This window comes from Mastigoproctus giganteus, chromosome 2 (assembly GCF_048544385.1).
Source record: "Mastigoproctus giganteus isolate SK-2022 chromosome 2, ASM4854438v1, whole genome shotgun sequence".
Taxonomy (NCBI): domain Eukaryota; kingdom Metazoa; phylum Arthropoda; class Arachnida; order Uropygi; family Thelyphonidae; genus Mastigoproctus; species Mastigoproctus giganteus.
This window is the reverse complement of record NC_143576.1, coordinates 206,176,252-206,196,917: the sequence shown is the minus strand read 5'-3', so window position 1 is coordinate 206,196,917 and position 20,666 is coordinate 206,176,252. Positions and strand designations below refer to the sequence as shown.

The window sequence follows — 20,666 nt, the reverse complement described above, 5'->3', positions numbered from 1 at the left end:
CAGAAATGATCGCATCATTTCTAGAGACTTTCCGCAGTTCTGGCCAGCCTGATCACAGATCTCAATCCCTATGATTTCTGGCTATGGGGATACCTAAAAGACAGAGTTTACAGTGGCGGCATACAGATGCTTGTCGATTTGAAAGCAAGCATTAAACAGCATGTAGCCAACATCCCCAATGAGATGCTACGCGAAACTGTTTCGCACGCAGTCCTCCGTTTTCAGAATGTCATCTCAAGTGAAAGAAAGCACATAGAACAATATCTGTGGATTTCTAAGTTCTGATATTAAAATCTAAAATCTAATCCTAAGTTAAGTATTCCATCTCATATTTACAGTGGCAATTTCTCCCCTGGTGGCAAAATTTTTAACTAATTTTTTTTCTTCTACAGATCGCTTCCCCATACCCTAAATGACATACCCACCAATTTTCACAGCGCTATCTCTAATAATTTTAACACTAGGGTCTCCTGAAAAGGGAAACTTATTTTATAACCACCTGGTACCTCATTTCTCTGTCTTACTTTCACATAAATGACCCTGCTAATCAGTTAACTGAATTATTTAATTTATATTAATTAATTTTAATCACATAAGTTATAGTAAATGCTAATACATTTATGGTTCACTTATAATTATAATTATATAAAAAATGTTATGCAGTGTTTTGTCATTGTTTTTTTATAAAATATTGTTATTCTATATTTAATTATTTTCTGTAACTATTTTGTTAGCATTTTAAATCTTATTGGAATCATGTACTAGGGTAAAGCATTTAATGCTGTTATTAATAAAGGAATTTAACTCATATATAATAATATGCATGTTTCATTTTCAAAAAAAATCTTTTCATAGTGTATTAACTAGATTTATTGACAAATTTTTATATCTTTTTCTATGATCATAATTCTTTAAAAATAGATTTAGTACTATGTATAAATATAGTGCAAACGCATCAGAAATACATAGCTATATCTGAATAAATCAGAATATTAGTAAAACAGCATCGTTTTAAGTTATATTTCATATTGTGAATACCTTCACAACGAGTTGCCATGATATTGCACTACTTCGAATAAGTAACGCTTCATCTAAGGAGAAGACTAATGTTACTTATTCTCAGATAGGTACCACCACCCAGACGGCACCATTTCAGGGCTATTTGACCCTTCTTCGGTGGGTGGGTAGGTACCTGAGTGATGCAATGATGGCAAAACGGTTATGAAGTATAACTCCACAATATGAGAGATGCCCTGAAATGGTGCCGTCTGGGTGGTGGTACCTATCTGAGAATAAGTAACATTAGTCTTCTCCTTAGGTGAAGCGTTAATTATTCGAAGTAGTGCAATATCATGGCAACTTGTGAAGGTATTCACAATATGAGATATAACTTAAAACGATGCCGTTTTACTAATATTCTGATTTATTTAGATATAGCTATGTATTTCTGATGCGCTTGCACTATATTTATACATAGTCCTGACTCTCCCATAGCTTGAGGCTTATGTCCTAAATGCTTAGAGAATAGATTTAGTTTGATTTATTATATTTTTAGAATATTTTCAGAATTACGTTCCTACCCTTTTTAGTTCCTGTGAAAATATGGAAACTTATATTTTAACTTTTTAGTTTAATTTTATTTTTGATATTTTTGAAATAGGTCTGAGGTTCCACTTATTGGCTATGATGGAGAGCCATACAAAGGTATGAAGGTAGAAACGAATATAGATGAGATATCTGAGGCCGATATACATGTCAATGTAGATGAAATGTTGAAGCCAAACTATATTAACTTTCCTCCCAATCCTGGCGAGTAAGTAAGAGTAGATCAAAGCAATTAATATAATGCTTTCGTTGATATATGAAATGCCTTGGAGATGAAAAATGTAATAAATGATTCAGTAATTTCACAAGTGAAATTCTGCTACCTGAAAAAAAAGTAGACAAACTGCTTTGAAATTAAAAAACAAAATATATTTTGTAATTTACTTGTTTTTTTGGATTAACAGTGATGGAATAAGAACTAATGCAGATATAAGTTATCATCCTGTTTCTTTTTCTTCATCTGCTGATTTGAATAGAACAGATTTCTTATGAACCTTTTTTTTTTTTGCATAATATCCTATCTTGAAGCATCACTAGAGCTGAACTTATGTTAGTATCTTCTGCTATATGAATCAAGTACAGGTAACCCTCGTATAACACAGTAGTTAGGTTCCTATAAAATCTCATGTAGTGCAAAACCGTGTTTTATGGGACTAAGAACCAATACTTAAAGGGGGGGGTTATGTTCCAAAAGCTATCAAAAATACACTATTTTTTTATAACTATCAGAAACTTGAATTACGTCGCATTTTTGGGCAAAAGCCTCGAGTTGCATAGTCAGTTAACATACTTACAAGTTATTGCAAATGCATCAGATCTGCTCGCAGCTGGCTACTAAATAGTTATAAGATTGGCATCATTATGTATATCTCATATTGTGAATATCTTCACAATGAGTTGCCATGATATTGTACTACCTAGAATAAGTAACTCTTCACCATAGGAGAAGACTGTTGTTACTTATTCTCAGCAGATTCCACCACCCAGATGGCACCGTTTCGGAGCTGATTGTCTCCTCTTCAGTGGGTGGGCAGGTACCCTGGTGTTGCAATGATTGCAAGGCAGTTGTGAAGTATAACTCCACATTATTAGAGATGCCAGATGGTGTGTATTAATTTGAATTACATCGCATTTGAAGGCAAAAGCTTCTAGTTGTTGCGTAGCGAGATATACATAATGATGCCAATCTTATAACTATTTAGTAGTTATCTGTGAGCAGATCTGATGCATTTACACTAACTTGTGAGCATGTTAACTTTATGGTGCAGTTCCAGTATAGTTTGTGAGTAGGAGTCTCTAATAGGGCATGGGGATCATATGTAATACAGTACACTTTCTTTGTCAACTGGTATTTTTGTGCTAGCTTCTGCTGTATTATCCTGTTGACCTGGTTGTGTCTATGAGTGTACTCCATACTCCATCTGGGTGACCACTCTGCATCCCTCATTCTGGAGCCAGGTGGCATCATCAACATGTGGCATCTGTCACTTCAAGGTTCTTGGCGACGTACTTCCTGTAGTTCCTGGTGTTCATTACCTGGTCTTGGATGGCAAGCATGAATCCTTTGTTCTCAGGGAAGAGCCTTCTGCTTGTGAGCCATGCATTAAAAAGGATCTTATCTATGTAGTCTGGGTGGAGGTCCCTGTAGTGTCTGCCAATTTTTCTGTCTTTGTTTCTTCTGACAGTGTAAGTGGAGTATTTTTATTGAGGTTGAGCAGTGTGTAACAATTTGCCTAGCTTCTGTATGGCTTGATGGAGTGGCACAGTGTTGTCCTGGAAGTAATCCCTCACATTCTTAATCACCTTCTTCTGTTGTTCAGTGAGGTCTATCATACTCCTACCGCCTCCTTTCCAGGCTGTGGAGGCGCCTCCGTAGCCAGGTGGGAAGGAGCAGCAGCAACAGTGCGTAGCACACGCTTCTTGATTAGACCGGGGTTCGAGCCCGTCACCACCAAATACGGAGGATGCGGAAAGGTCAGGGAATGACCACCGCATATCCCGGAGCAATATGGCCTTAGTTGCAAATGCTCCTAAAAAAAACCAAAAAAAAAAAAAAACATCCAGGCTGTGGTCAGTCTCTCGATGGCTGACCTCAGGTGGTGTTGGTGGTTCTTGATCATCATTATTTTGGTAGATCTTATAATCCTGAAGGAATATATTAGTACTAGGGCTGCATAGGCATTTATGGCTCTGGACTTGTTCCTGCCATTCACCTTTGATTTTAACAGGCTTCTCAGTTTCTAATGGTGTTTCTCAGTAAGCTGGGCCTTGATCTTCTTGTGTTCTAACTGGTGAGCCTGCATCATCCCCAGATATTTGTAGGTTTCTCCCTCTGTCATGGCGTCAATCTCTTCACCAGCCTTCAGCTGGTAGTTTCAGCCAACTGGGTTTCTTTGATACGATCCACAGATCTTACATTTGTCTAGGCCAAATTGCATTCTGATGTAGTGCTAAACTCTTCAGTGATCCAGAGTAGCAGTTGGTGTTTGTTCTCAGTTGCCACAATGTCATCCATGTACATCAAGTGAGAGAGGGTGTACAGGTTCTTCCTCCCTTCTTTTAGGCTATATCCATACTTGCTGTTTTTGAGCATGGTGGACAGTGGGTTGAGTGCTAAGCAGAACCACAGTGGTTCAGGAGGCGCCTCCGTAGCCAGGTGGGAAGGAGCAGCAGTGCGTAGCACACGCTTCTTGATTAGACCGGGGTTCGAGCCCGTCACCACCAAATACGGAGGATGCGGAAAGGTCAAGGAATGACCACCGCATATCCCGGAGCAATATGGCCTTAGTTGCTAATGCTCCTAAAAAAACCAAATCACAAACAGTGGTTCAGGGGCATCACCCTGGAAGGTTCCTCTTCTGATGACAATTGTTCTGGATGTGATGTTCTCCATTCTGCCATGGCTGCTTCTAGGAAGTGTGCCAGTGTTGGGTGGACTTTGTAGATCTTCCATGTATCTATCAGTTAGTTATGGGGAACAGAGTTGAAAGTTATGCTGTAGTCAGTGTAGGCCATGTACAGTTTGTGGTGCTTCTTGTAGGCTTGCTCCATAACTGCCACATCATTGGTCAATTGCACCTTGTATTCTTTGCTCATCAGCTTACATCCCTTCTGTCGTGGGTTCGATTCCCACCTCGGGCTTGGATCACAGTAAAATGCAAAAACTTTGGGAGGTGCAATATGGCCATAGAAGCTGATGCACCAACAACTAACAAAAAAAAAAAAAAAAAAAAAATTACATCCCTTCTGCTGCTTGGCCATGATGTTCTGGTTCTCTAAGTGGTTTGATATCTTGGTTATAGTAGTAGTAGTAGTAGTAGTAGTAGTAGTGGCACATGATGCAAGAAAGCAAGTGTAGGAGCTTATGCAGCATCAGCCAAAAAAAAAAAAAAAAAAAAAAAAAATCACACCATTCCCTCCAAATGCCTGTCCAGTTCCTCCTTAAATTTATTTAACCTATCAACTTCTACAACGACAGATGGAAGTTTGTTCCAGCAATTAACCACCCGCTGGCTAAAGGCAAATTTCCGCACATCTATTCTACATCTGTCCTTTCTTAATTTGAACTTATGTCCCCGTAGGTTGGTAATCTGAACAAGTGGAAGGATCCCATCATAATTCAGCGTGCTCAACCCATTCAAGGCCTTATAGACCTCAATCAGATCACCGCGCAGGTGCCTAGTCTCCAGCCACTGCAATTTGCAGAACTTAAGCCTCTCTTGGTAAGAGAATCCCTTCATTCCCCTCACCAATCGTGTTGCTCTTCTCTGTACACGCTCAAGCAAATCTACATCCTTCCTAAAATGAGGCCTCCAGACCTGTATGCAGTACTCAAGGCGTGGCCTGACCATTGCCTTATACAGAGGGACAATCACCTCCTTTTCCCTGCTAGCAAAATTCCTATATATCATTGACAAAACCCCATGACCCGCCCTAGCAGCCTGTCTGCACTGCTCAGAAAACTTCATATCTGACTGCACAATTACTCCCAGGTCTTTTTCATTTTCTACCACCTTAAGTGTAGTACCACACAGTTGGTACGTTTCTCTGGGGTTACTTCTACCCATATGCAGTACTTTGCATTTGTCAAGGTTGAACTTCAGTTGCCACTTCTTAGCCCATCTGCCCAAATTATCTAGATCCTGTTGCAGTAGCACACTGCCATTACTGTCATTAACAACCCTGCCAACCTTTGTGTCATCTGCAAACTTCGACATTAAGCCTGATATACCTTCATCAATATCATTGATAAATACACAAAACAACAGTGGACCCAACACCGAACCCTGTGGGACTCCACTAATAACATTAGTCCACGAAGAGCAGCACCCATTGATTACCACCCTCTGTCTTCTCCCACTTAACCATCCTTTTATCCATTGTAGCAACTTACCCTTAATACCATTCTGCTCCAATTTGTACAGCAGTCTTCCATGCGCAACAGTGTCAAAAGCTTTCCTGAAATCCAAGTATATGATATCAAAATTATTTTTTGCATCCAGTTCCTTTGTGACCACATCATAATAACCAATCAAATTTGTCAGACAAGACTTTCCCTTAACAAACCCATGCTGTGTTTGAATTATTGCTGCAGTCTTGTCTAGATGATCCTGCAATGCATCTTTAACCAGCGACTCCATTATTTTACCCGGAACAGAAGTTAAACTAACTGGTCTGTAATTACTCGTGTCACCCTTCGATCCACCTTTGTGAATTGGGGACACATTTGCACATCTCCAGTCCGTGGGAACCTCCCCTGAGTCCAAGGATGCTCTCATAATTATGGCTAAGGGTTTGCTTAGTTGCTTTGCCGCCTCCTTTAATATAACTGGATAGATCCCATCCACCCCAGGTGCCTTTCTTATGTTTAACTTCAACAATTTCTCCACCACTTTGCTCTCAGTTATTACAAAATCATTAAGCACACTGCTACAATTTGATAACCTTCTTCCATTTTCAAACTGTAATAATTCCTCACGTGTGAATGTAGATGCAAAATACTCATTCAGTTTGTTTGCTATCTGAGCAGGATCATCAACAGTCGAACCATCGATGTCAAGTGGACCAATCATATTCATCCCCTTCCTTTTAGAGTTTATATAAGTAAAGAAATCCTTGCTGTTTTTCTTAGCATCTTTTGCCAAAGATTTCTCGTAATCCGCCTTCGCCTGCCGAACCTCCTTTGTGACCTGATTACAGACTAGCTTATATCTGCCACAGGCTTCTGCGTCACCTGATAATTTATATGCATCCCATGCATTTTTCTTCTCTGTCACGAGTCTCATTAGTTCATTTGATAACCATTTAGGCCTAAACCTTGAACGATATTTCTTAATCGGTATATAAAGTCTAGTAGCTTCCACGATTAATTCCTTGAATATTTCCCACTTAGAATTTACTGTTTGTAACATCGTCAGTTGATCCCACTGTACAGAATTTAAAAACTGTCTGAGACCACTGTACTCCCCTTTACGGAAGCAAAAACCCTTTCCTTTACCCCTGACGGTAGTTACCTCTTTGAGTAAATCCCACTTCAGCACACTGTGATCACTGCCACCTAGTGGTTCCTTTATCTGCAAATTCTTAATACACGAATGATCACTGCTGATAACCAGATCAAGAGTGTTACTTTCTCTGGTTGCCTCTCGAACATGCTGCTGCAGAAAACAATCATCCAATAACTCCACAAAAGTCTGACTAGTGTGTGAGTGACCAACCCACAAGTTCCAGTCAATATCTGGGAAGTTAAAATCCCCCATTATAAGACATTCTGATTTACTGTCCCACTCTATTTCTCTGTACAATTGTTCATTGTACTCATTCAAGTCATTAGGCCTATAACACACTCCTACTCTTATTTTTCCTTTCGCAGTGCTTATCTCACACCAAACTGACTCAACAGAGCACTGTTCATCTATATTAACTGGGTGCACTTCCTTTGATTTTATGTTTTTCTTAATTAACAGCATAACACCCCCTCCCTTTCTGTCTTGTCTATCCTTTCTGTACACATTGTACTCCCCAAATTCCAGTTCTGCATTCCTTATATCTTTGTGACACCACGTCTCTGCTATCCCCCTGTGACACCACGTCTCTGCTATTAATGGAGGCACTGGTGAAAGAAGCACTGCAGGATCATCTAGACAAGACTTCAGTTATAGCTAGGACACAGCATGGTTTTGTTAAGGGGAAGTCTTGCCTGACCAATTTGATTGGATACTATGATGCAGTCACAAAAGAACTGGATGCAGGGAATAACTTTGATATTATATACTTGGATCTTAGAAAGGCTTTTGATACTGTTGCACATGGAAGACTGCTGCACAAATTGGAGCAGTGTGGCATTGGAGGCAAGTTGCTGCTATGGATAAAGGGGTGGTTGAGGGGGAGAAGACAGAGAGTGGTAATCAATGGACACTGCTCATCGTAGACTAATGTTATTAGTGGAGTCCCTCAGGGTTCAGTATTGGGGCCTTTATTGTTTTCTGTATTTATAAATGATATTGATGAAGGTATATCAGGCTTAATGTCCAAGTTTGCAGACGATACGAAGGTTGGCAGGGTTGTCAAGGACACTACTGACACTATGCTGCTGCAACAGGATTTGGAAAGGTTGAGCAGATGGGCTTCGAGGTGGCAAATGAAGTTTAACATTGACAAATGTAAAGTACTACATATGGGAAACAGCAACCCCAGAGCAACGTATCAACTCTGTGGTACTACACTGACAGTGGTAGAGAATGAAAGGGACCTGGGGGTGGTGGTGCAGGCAGATATGAAGTTCTCTGAGCAGTGCAGACGAGCTGCAAGAGTAGCTCATGGTGTATTGTCAATGATATATAGGAATTTTTCTAGCAGGGATAAGGAGGTGATTATTCCCTTGTATAAGGCAATGGTCAGGCCACACCTAGAGTACTGTATACAGGCCTGGAGGCCTCATTTCAGGATGTAGAGCTGCTGGAACGAGTACAGAGAAGGGCAACTAGATTGGTGAATGGGACAAAGGGGTTCTCTTACGAAGAAAGGCTTAAGTTTTGCAAATTATAGTGTCTGGAAACTAGGCACCAGCGGGGTGATCTGATAGAGGTGTACAAAGCCTTGAATGGTTTGAGCATGCTCAATGCTGATGGGATTCTTCCTCTAGCTCAGAAAAATCACCTGAGAGGGCATAAATTCAAATTGAGGAAAGACAGATGTAGGATAGATGTGCGGAAATTTGCCTTTAGCCAGCGGGTGGTTGGTGGGTGGAACAGACTTCCATCCCTTGTCGTGGAAGTTGATAGCCTAAATAAGTTTAAGGCTCAGCTGGACAGGTATTTCGAACGAACAGACGGGTGAAGTGGAAGTGGTTATTTTTATTTATTTATGTTACTTTTTTTTTTTTTTTTTTTTTTTTGGCTGATGCTGCATAAGCTTGCTTTCTTGCATCAAATGCCTCTACTAATGCTAATGCTAATGCTAATCCCAACAATATCCGCCTTTGATGTCTTGACCAACACTTCAAATTCATCAAATTTATTTACTATACTTCTAGCATTGGTATACATGCAAGCATACATGCTCCTATGCCTATTCCCTGTTACCCTAACACATCCCATATACCCAACTATACCATGATGACTGCCATCCGTCCCTGAAACCCCCAACACCCCTCGCTCCAGGTCGCTTCTTATTCTAATAGAAGTTGTGCAAGAATCACCTTCACCTCTGCCTGCGGTTACTGTTAAACTATTAGTCTTTGTATCTCCCCAAACTAGCAGTTTTCCGACCCACCTAACACTGCCTCGATAGCATCAGCAAATATTCTTGCACCCTTTCTATTTAAGTGTATCCCATCCCTGTAGAAGCAATCTCTGCTGTTAACAAGTACAGTCCAGGCTGAAAAAAATTCTACCCCTTGAGCCTTGCACAATCTTTCCAGGGCCGAATTGATCGACAAGGCTCTCATCATGTACTCCCTCCTATCGTGTCTGGGAAGAATTGCAGACACTTTCAAATTCAACCCTATTTCACGGCTTTTTTTCAACAGTGACCTGTACTTGTTGAGTAATTCCGCCGGTCTCCTACTCTTAATATCATTAGTACCAACGTGTACAACTATATCACCTTTTGGGCCCTTGAAAGATGATATCCGCTCTACAACGTCATCAACCTTTGCCCCTGGCAGACATACCCTGGTCCTGTTCCACCTATCCTTTTTACAAAATATAATCCCCGTCTCCCTGACAGTAGAGTCACCAACAATAACTAGTTCCTTTGGGACCAGCGCATTCTGCTTTGGAGATTGCCGCTGTGTTGCCTGATGCCCAGGAGTGAGCTCTGGCGTTGAGTTGGGCAGCTGAGAGCCTGATGGGCCCCTCAATTTAGATCTTTCGAGGGCATCCACCCTGTCCTTCAAACTCTCATATAGGCCCATAACAACGCTGAGTTGTCTCCTGATTTCCTTACACTCCTTACATCGCGCACTCACAAAGACATCCCCCATGGCAATATCATGTTCCGTTCCAGAGAGTTCGGCAAACATTTCACAAGTTGCACATTTTTTTAGGCTGTGATGCGTTGGAGAATTGCCCCCCTCAGTTCTCCCCCGATTCACAGCACTCCTGCCACTTTGTGCCCGTTGCTTTGCTGCTCTAGTCTGGGGCATGGTAGTTTAAATTAATAAAATCAATAAATTAAATATCAATAGTATTTATGCAGATGGTTAGGATCTTACATTGTTGGCAAACAGGTGATTGGTCTGTACTTTGCCAGGTTTGTGGTATCTTTGTCCTCAGCCTTCAGATGAGTGATTCCTTGAGTCAGAAACTTTGGGATTATGTCAGGGTGTCTTATCATCTGGGTGAACTGCTTCACTAAGTATTTGCCTATGTGTGCAGTGAACTTCTTGTACCAGTATTATTATTATTATGTTACTATTACATTTATATAGCAGTATTCAATATGTGTGTAGTTTAATAAAATCTTTTTAAAAGTGTTTATTCTTTTTAATGGCATGCACAGAAATATGAAAGTGCAAAAAAAAGCAAGCACAATATATTAAGTATGCTGGTTTTCAACTTACATATAAGCCACTTCGTCATAAACACTGGGAAAAAAAAGCTAAAAAAAATCAATGTCATCTGCCAGCATATTGATGGAAAATAGCCTCTGAAAAAAGTGGGAGGTCCCACTTATAGTGCTCTTTTGAGCCACTCTCTTTGAAAGTACTATAATAGGAGTTTACTGTATATTCCTGTATGTAACATTCTCTCACAGTGCCCCATGAGCTGTCCTAGCAGCCCATCTGCATTACTCAGAGAACTTCATGTTGGACTGTGCAATTACTCCAAGATCTTTTTCATTCTCTGCTGCTTTAAGTTTGGTATTACTCAATTGGTATGCTATTCTGAGATTACTATTACCCAAATGCAGTACTTTTCAGTTATCAACATTAAACTTCAATTGCCACTTTATACGAGGTTATAAGGATATAAAAACATTCCTAAGGAGGATATATCCTTATAACCTCGTACAAAGAACTATACATGAAGTAGACTTGAAATTCAGCTGACAACAAATAAACAGCTAACCGCAAACATCGCCATAATTCTTCTATATCATAGCCAATTTGCCAGACAACTTAGGAACGTTGGTACCTAAGAAAATTCTTAGGTACCAACACATTCTTAATTTTCTCATTGTACAATAAAGTCAGTACTTCTTTCAGTAGTTACAAAAATACCCAAAAATACGACATCAAAGATATCAATAATATAGTGTATTTAATCTCTTCTCAACAAGACTGCAATGCATGTTACTTTGGAAGTACCACATTAAGATATGGCATGTCAAATACATTGAACACCAGAACTTATTACCATAACGCAAGCTTAAAAACATCATGTCATACCACCAAGTGCTCACTTCCCATTGTTCACTCTTTGAACCACCAACTGAAAATTGATTCGCCAATAGTTTAAAAAAAAACTCCCCCTCCAGCTACAAATTGACTACTATAGAATCACGCGATAGAATAGTTTAAACATAACACACAGTATTTAATTCTTAATGCCCAACTACCCTCAGCTTTCTCACCAATTTAGAATTTAAGTAACATTAAATTTCTGTGTCTGGACAAACTGCATCATGGGAATTGAAACATATAATCATCCCTCTTCATTCCACCCTCACTAACCAACTGATGATCATTATGAAAGCCTCCATCAGGCTCTTGGTTTTAGTGCTTCAAATCATTATAGACATATGTTGAGAAGGTACACCTTTCTCTATGTGTTTATTTTAAACACTTTATTCCATTTTAATTTTTTCCTAATAAGCAGTTGAGAGGTAAGTTCCTGTAAATTTTAGGTTTCCATTTTTTTTAACTGTTTGACATAAGGGCTAAGAAATAGATAAGATAACATAAGAGCTAAGAAGTAGAATTACTTATCGTACTCACTTAATGAATAAAACTTGCACTGATGATAATAAATATGATTAAATATAATTAATCTGCTTTAAGACAATGCAAACACAAAATAAAACAAGAGATAAGGAAACCATTACTAGGAAAGTCAGCCCTAACTTCTTGCACCACCTCATTCATATCACTGATGCTGAGAGGCCAACACTCAAAAAATAATATTTCTACAAATCACATTAAGTGGGAAAATTAACTATGACTTCAGAATAAGAGAAATAGGCATAGGAAATTAATGAGGGAGATTTAGAAAATTTGTTTTGAAAACTTATATATTGTATTAGATATATCTAGATATATAGCACTAGATTTATCTATCTAGTGCTACAAGGATTAATATTCACTTGCTGATATTTTGTTTATATATTATTTAATTGTGATTTATTCTGTATTTGCTATCTTTTAGAATAAAACCTCTTCGCTCTTGTGGTGGAGTTCATACAGGAACTGACCCACTTCAGAAAGGGTTGAAATGTACACCTTTGGCGTAAGTAGAATATGCACATTTCTTATTTTCAAAATATTATATTCACCTATGTTTCTTTAGAAAGTAATTATTAAAATAAATAATTTCAATGATTTAATTTCTCTAAGGATTTACATCATTAAGAGTTTCAGGTATTTGATTATACAATAGATTGCACTTGTCTGAGTGGACTATTCGCATCATAAAAAGATTAAATAAATGAATTTTTTGTTCATACTGTGAATAGCTGTAAATGTTTATACTCTGGTGTAGCTACAGAATATTACTGTATTTTGTGGATTCTAACATGCTACCATGTTCTACTCTGTGAAAATTATCTTTCCCTGCCAAAATTAAATAAAATAATTTATTATTTTGCAGCCAATTGAGAAAATAATTTGCATTTTTATAATCTCCCTAAAAATTATTTATGCTAGTATTTTAAAATATATTTTTATATTGTATCATTATCCCTACATCTGTAAATACAGTAGAACCACATAAATTTTGCAACTCTGGGACTTGACCCTTGGCTGATTTTTGAAATCTAATATTGTATAGCTCCAGTGGTAGTAGGGTGCACAGATTATTAATTACTATTGAAAGATTATGCAGTGAGAAGATGAAGTGGAAAAGCAACAATGCCAGTACAGAAATTATTGCAAGATCTCTCATTTTGGGAAACTTTTCTGAAATGACATTTAGTTTTAACTTGAGAAATAATTTAAAAAAATCACTGCCATAATAACAATTGTAATAATTGCAGTGGGTAATGGATTGTATTAATTTTATATTAACTTAAATTAATTATACTGTAGTTATGTATTACTTTATGTTAATTAATATTAATTATAATTAAGGAACATTTTTAAAACATAAAACATGCATAGTGTCTTATGAAAATTGAAAGTGGATTTAGATAAAGTGCTGAATCTATCTAGTGCTACAATCATTTTATTTTGAAATACAGATAGCATCACAATAACAGGGTGTCCCTCAGGGATCTATCTTCAGTCCTATGCTATTTTTAATAAGAATAAACAATATCATCCATGATATTCCAAGCACAGTAGAATTATATCATTATGCAGATGACCTCATGATTTTGTGCCAAGGAAAAACTATGAATTCTATTGAGAGACAGCTTCAGATCTCAATTAACAAAATTGAGCTGTGGAATGGCTACCGCTTATTAGCACAAAAATCTGACTGTATTCATTTCTGTAAAAAAACGTAAGGTCCTGAACTACATCTTAAAAATTTCACCATACCTTTTTCCAATAGTATCAGATTTCTTGGCTTAATCCTGAACAATAAATTAAATTTCTTACAACACATCACATACCTGAGAACCATTTGCTTGAAAAAATTAAATATCCTCAGAGTACTAGCTTCATTGACATGGGGTGCTGACCGATACACTCTGCTTCGGGCATTAATCCAATCTCACTTGAATTACGGAGCTCCAATCTATGACTCTGCCAGGAAAAGTGCACTAACTCAGCTAGACACTATCCTTCACAGTGTCCTAAGAACTGCTTTAGGAGCATTCGGAACATCCCCTGTACAGAGTCTATATATAGATGCACACGAACCTCCACACCATCTTCAGAGGAAAATGTTGCTCCTAAACTATGCAGCAAAAATACAGAGTCTTCCCTTTCATCCTATCTCACCATACTTATTTGAGCCCCAATGAACCATATTTTATCAAAACAAACCTAACGAGAACAAACCTATTGGGATAAGGTTGCTACAGTTAACACAATGTTGAAATCTAGACATGGGTAATGTCTTTCAGGAAATGAGTACTCATGACCCTCCATGGTCTGATTATACACTGGTCTGTGATTTCTCATTCCAACAATGGGGGAAAACCCAAGCAGCAGACCCTACCATCAGGAAACTCCATGTTGCACATGTAGCAGAAAATTCTCAGTGATTTCAAATATATACTGATGGCTCAAAAACAAGTATGACAGTGGGTGCAGTGGCAGTTTTTTCTATTTTTTCTACTTCTTTGTCCCTTCCAAAGGAATGCAGCATCTATTCTGCTGAACTGTGGGCGATTAAAAATAGCTCTGGATCACATGATTAATCTATCCATGAAGCAAATTATGATCTACTCTGATTCTCTGAGTGCAATAAAATCATTGAAAAATCCATCTAAACCAATCTTGAAGCAAATAAGATCACAGATTATTGCATTACAAGCTGTAAACCAATCAGTAACTTTCTGTTGGATACCAGGTCATGTAGGCATCAAAGGAAATAAATATGTAGATTAAGCCGCTAAACATCCGATCACTGCAAGATCTCCTAACTACCAAGTGCCATATACAGACTACAAATCAGTCATAAAAAACATGTGTGAAGAGAAATGGTTGCAAATCTGGCAGGCTCAGTGCGGCAATAAACTGCTTCAATTTAAACAGGAACCTAAGTTGTGGCCATCAAGCATGCAATCAAATAGGCAAGAGGAGGTGATCCTGGCTAGGATGCATATTGGGCATATGTATCTAACCCATATTTATCTACTCAAGGGGGAAGATCCGCCTATTTGTACTTGTCAGACTACACTTACAGTGAGGCATATTCTAATAAATTGCAATCATTATAATAATTATCGAAACACAATTTTCAAATCGCTTTCACATCTGCAAGAACCTTTGACATTACCCCATCTGATTGGAGATGATGCAAATCTAGCTGAGTTCTTTGATTTCTTAAAGCAGACAGGATTATTTTACAGATTTTAACTGGTAATTGCACTATGGAATAGAATCGGGCACAATATGGCCCTAACAGCCCTTGTGCCACTAAACAACATCCGCAGTAGTGCTGCCAGCCATTCGTAATAGCAGCTCAACACTCAATTTTGCATTATGAAGCTGTTATTATTATTAGCCATATGGTGCAAGGAAGCCCGAGGCTTATGCTGCACCAGCCAAAAAAAAATTCTGATTTACCCTAAGACAGAGAGAGAATGAGAGAGAGAGAGAGAGAGAGAGGTAGAAATGAATCACCAAGAAAGAGAAGAATGATGATATCCAGATCAGGACCCTGGGTGTGCCAAGCCCATACTCACCAGATGTAAGCCCCTGGGGTTGTTTCTAAGTAACCCAAATTTTTGGCATGCATTTCTGCATACTGTTTATTTTATATTTCGTCTAGCTATTGTTTCATATAATAAAATAATAAAAATATATAAAACTGTAAGGTATATGGCCACTTTATTTTTTAAATTAATTTTACAAAGCCAGAGCTTCAGAATTATAATATAGCTAATCGTATTTTTGTCCTTATTGAAATTATATGAAGTTGGGAGAATTGTCTTTTGCTTTCATATGTTTTTTCAGAACACATGAAAGCACAAGAACGAGGAATTACCATATTATGCCAGGAATTCTGGTATTGGACAACTTTCAAAGAAATGGCATCATCAGGGTTAATCTGGTGAGTATAGGCTTAAAAGATGAGACACTGTTATGACAGCCTGTTTCAGGACCTACATTTTAAATAAATGGCAGATTAGCATTAACATTAGTAGAGGCATATGATGCAAGAAAGCAAGCTTATGCAGCATCATCCAAAAACCCATTTCACTCCTCCATTTGTTCCAAATACCTGTCCAGCTCAGCCTTAAATTTATTTAGGCTATCAACTTCCGCAACAAAGGATGGAAGTCTGTTCCACCAACAAACTACCCACTGGCTAAAGACAAACTTCCGCACATCTATCCTACATCTGTCTTTTCTCAATTTGAATTTATGCGCTCTCAGGTGATTATTCTGAGCAAGAGGAAGAATCCCATCAGCATTGAGCATGCTCAAACCATTCAAGGCTTTATACACCTCAATCAGATCACCTCGCAGGTGCCTAGTCTCCAGACACTGTAATTTGCAAAATTTAAGCCTTTCTTCGTAAGAGTTAATCTTGTTGCTTCACTAATCTTGTTTGCCTTCTCTGTACTTGTTTCAACAGCTCTACATCCTTCTTAAAATGAGGCCTCCAGACCTGTATACAGTACTCAAGGTGTGGCCTGACCATTGCCTTATACAAGGGGATAATCACCTCCTTATCCCTGCTAGAAAAACTCCTGTATATCATTGACAAGAAACTATGAGATACTCTTGCAGACCATCTGCACTGCTCATAAAACTTCATATCTGCCTGCATAATTACCCCCAGGTCCTTTTCGTTCTCTACCACTGTCAGTGTAGTACCACAGAGTTGATATGTCACTCTGGGGTTACTGCTTCCCATATGTAGTACTTTACATTTATCAATGTTAAACTTCATTTGCCACCTCTCAGCCCATCTGCTCAACTTTTCTAGATCCTGTTGCAGCAGCGTACTGTCATTAGTATCCTTAACAATCCTGCAAACCTTCATATCGTCTGCAAACTTGGACATTAAGCCTGATATACATCATCAGTATCATTTATAAATACAAAACACAACAATGGACCCAACACTGAACCCTGAGGGACTCCACTAATAACATTAGTCCACGATGAGCAGTGTCCATTGATTACCACTCTCTGTCTTCTCCCACTCAACCATCCCTTTATCCATAGCAGCAATTTTCCGCCAATACCACACTACTCCAATTTGTTCAGCAGTCTTCCATGTGCAACAGTATCAAAAGCCTTTCTAAGATCCAAATATATGATATCAAAGTTATTCCCTGCATCCAGTTCCTTTGTGACCACATCATAGTATCCAATCAAATTGGTCAGGGAAGACTTTCCCTTAACAAAACCATGCTGTGTCCGAGCTATAACTGAAGTCTTGTCTAGATAATCCTGCAGTGCTTCTTTAACCAGTGCCTCCATTAATTTTCCTGGAACAGAAGTTAAACTAATAGGTCTATAATTACTTGTTGCTTTTTGATCCTCCTTTGTGAATTGGGGTCACATTTACACATCTCCAGTCCATGGGTACCTCCCCTGAGTCCAAAGAAGCTCTCATAATTATGGCTATGGGTTTGCTTACTTTTTTTGCTGTCTCCTTTAATATAACTGGATAGATCCCGTTCACCCTGGTTGCCTTTTTTATGTTTATCTTCAACAATTTCTCCTCCACTTTCCTCTCAGTTATTACAAGATCATCTAGCTGCCAGAGTTTAACTCACCTCTGGAATTTCCCTCCCTGAGTAACTCCTCATGGGTGAATGTAGATGCAAAATACTCATTTAGTTTGTTAGCCACCTGAGCAGGATCATCAACAGTTTGAAACATCAATATCCAGTGGACCAATCTGATTCATCCCTTTCCTTCTAGAGTTTACATAAGTAAAGAACTCTTTGCCAAGGATTTCTCATAATCTGCCTTTGCCTGCCTAATCTCCTTGTGACTTGGTTACAGACTAGCTTATATCTATCATAGGCTTCCATGTCACCTATCAATTTATATGTATCCCATGCATTTTGTTCTCTGCCATATGTCTCATTAGTTCCTCTGACATCCATTTAGGCCTAAACCTTGAACAATATTTCTTAGTTGGTATGTAAAGCCTAGTAGCTTCCAAGATAAATTCTTTGAATGCTTCCCATTTTGAATTTGCTGTTGGTAACATCATCAGTTGGTCCCACCGTATAGAATTTAAATACTGTCTCAGACCACCGTAGTTTCCTTTATGAACGAAAAAACCTTTCCCTTTACCCCTGATGGTAGTTACCTCTTTGAGTAAATCCCACTTCAGCACACTGTGATCACTGCTACCTAGTGGTTCCTTTATCTGCAGATTCTTAATGCATGAAGAATCACTACTGATAATCAGATCAAGAGTATTACTCCCTCTAGTTGCCTCCCAAACATGCTGCTGTAGAAAACAATCATCCAATAAATTCATAAAAGCTTTGCTAGTGTGTGAGTGACCAAACCACAAATTTCAGTCAGTATCTGGGAAATTAAAATCCCCATTATAAGACTCTCTGATTTACTGGCCCGCTCTATTTCCGTGTACAGTTTCTTATTATGCTCATCAGAGTCATTAGGCCTATAGCACACTCCTACTCTCAATTTTGATCTCCCAATGCTTATGTCACACCAAACTGACTCTGCACTGCAATGTCCAGCGATGTCGGCTGGCTTCACTTTCCTTGGATTTTATGTGTTTCTTAACTAATAGCATAATCCCTCCTCCCTTCTTATCCGTCTATCTTTCCTGTACACATTGTACTCCCCAAATTCTAGTTCTTCATTCCTTATATCTGTGCGACACCACGTCCCTGATATCCCAACAATATCTGCCTTTGATGTTTTGAGCAATACCTCAAATTCATGAATTTTATTTACTATACTTCTAGCCCTAGTGTACATGCAAGTATACATGCACCTGTTCTTATTCTTAGCTACTCTAACACAACCCATGTGTTTACTTGTACCGCAATGACTCCCATCAGTCTCTGAAATACCCTGTATCTTGTTTTCCAGGTTGCTGTTCATTCCAATAGAAGCAGTGCAAGAATCACTTTCACCTCTGCCAGTGGCTACTGTTAATCTATTAGTCCTTGTATCCCCCCCAAGTAGCAGTTTTCCGACCCACCTAACACTGCCTCGATAGCATCAGCAAATTTGGTGATGCCTCGATCACCAAAGATTAAACATTTGGTGATGCCATATGTTTGAAAGTTCTGCAATATACTTGAGAAACTTGTTGTAAGCCAAAGTTTGCTCTGCTGTGAATGATAAGATATATTGTATTAACCTAGACAATTTGAATGCCATTGACTGCAAAAACATAGGAAAGGACAAGATAATCCTCCCAAATTCATGTAATTGGATGAATGTTCCTACATCAATATCACTGTAAAAGTTATTTGGTGTTGAAGGGATTGTATTATGTCAGCTTGCTGACATAATTCATTCCCTTGCTATCTGACACTTTTTGCAATTTAGATTGGATCTCCGGGATGTCTTCAAATCTTCATATTTTTAATTGGATTTTCATTTTGGGAACAGAAAGAAGTCACAAGGGGGCCAGGTTGTGAAAATAAAGAGGATGTGAGACCATCCATTTTGTTCTTGGCTAAAAACTGCTGAACTGACAAAGCCATGTGAGTGGCCCCAGCATTTCTTTACTTTAAATATTTTATTTAAAGGTTGCTGGGCAATTTATTGAAAAGTTGAAGTTGGTCTTCAGTGGAAAATCTGAGATATTAACTTTTTTTTTTTTTTTTTTTTTTTAAGGATAGAATAGAAATAAGGAAACAGGAATGTTTCTTCTGTTTTGCATATTTCCATCCCATAATAACAATTATTATTATTATTTATTTTTTTTTTTTTCTTTGCTAGCAGTTGTGCCGATAACTGTAACACAACTGGGTGTGTGGGGATTTAAGAGCGGGCATTTATGAAAATGTGTCCTTGATTTTTTTTTTTTCTGATCAGTATGGTTCTAAGCATTATAAAAATAAAATGTCATATTTGTAGTAGTAATTACAGTACATATTTAAAAAAAAAATGATAGCTTAATTTGTTTTGTGGAATGCATTTTACACAGCTAGAAAGCCTATAATATGGTCACAAATGAATATTTCTCATTATTCATTAGTTTCATTGGATGCATTTTACATAGCCGGAAAGTATATAATATGGTCACAAACAAATATGTCTCGTTATTATTTATTTATTTTTTTTTATCATTAATACATATAAGCATGGCAAGAATGAAAATATCATATGCACATTGAGAGTAATCATTAAAAAAATTTACAGCTTAATTTGTTGCACAGGTGATTTAAATACACCAATCTTTAAAAAAACTCATTGCATGTGAACACAGTTGCATATGGACTTTTCTTTAATCTGGTCAAATGAAACTTGAAGAAAGATGGTGTTACATGATGTTCTTTTCAATAAAATAAATCCTTTTTAATCAATATGTAAGATCATCAAAGAGCTACTTACTGATTTCCTAGAAAACATGAAACATATACAATAACAAACACATTCCATAAATTAGAACATGAGCTTGGAAAATCAAAGCAGTTGGGCTTATCAAGGTGTTTAGATCTGATGATACCATGCACTTTGTTGCTTGTTCTTGTCCCCCCCTTCACAATTACACTACATAGAAAGGTGACTTTGAAATGCTCAAGAAATGATTTTTTTTTTTTACTGAAAG

General features: G+C 38.0%; 1 protein-coding gene across 1 annotated transcript in view; it reads left to right on the top strand.

Annotated features, from left to right (window-relative positions):
• Positions 1–20,666, top strand: part of LOC150089963 (uncharacterized) — a 153,132-nt gene that overhangs the window by 104,228 nt on the left and 28,238 nt on the right. Inside the window, exons 22-23 of the mRNA XM_090390147.1 lie at positions 1,661–1,813; positions 12,474–12,554. Of these exons, the coding sequence (XP_090246273.1) occupies positions 1,661–1,813; positions 12,474–12,554 (234 nt within the window). The remainder of the gene's footprint in view (positions 1–1,660; positions 1,814–12,473; positions 12,555–20,666) is intronic.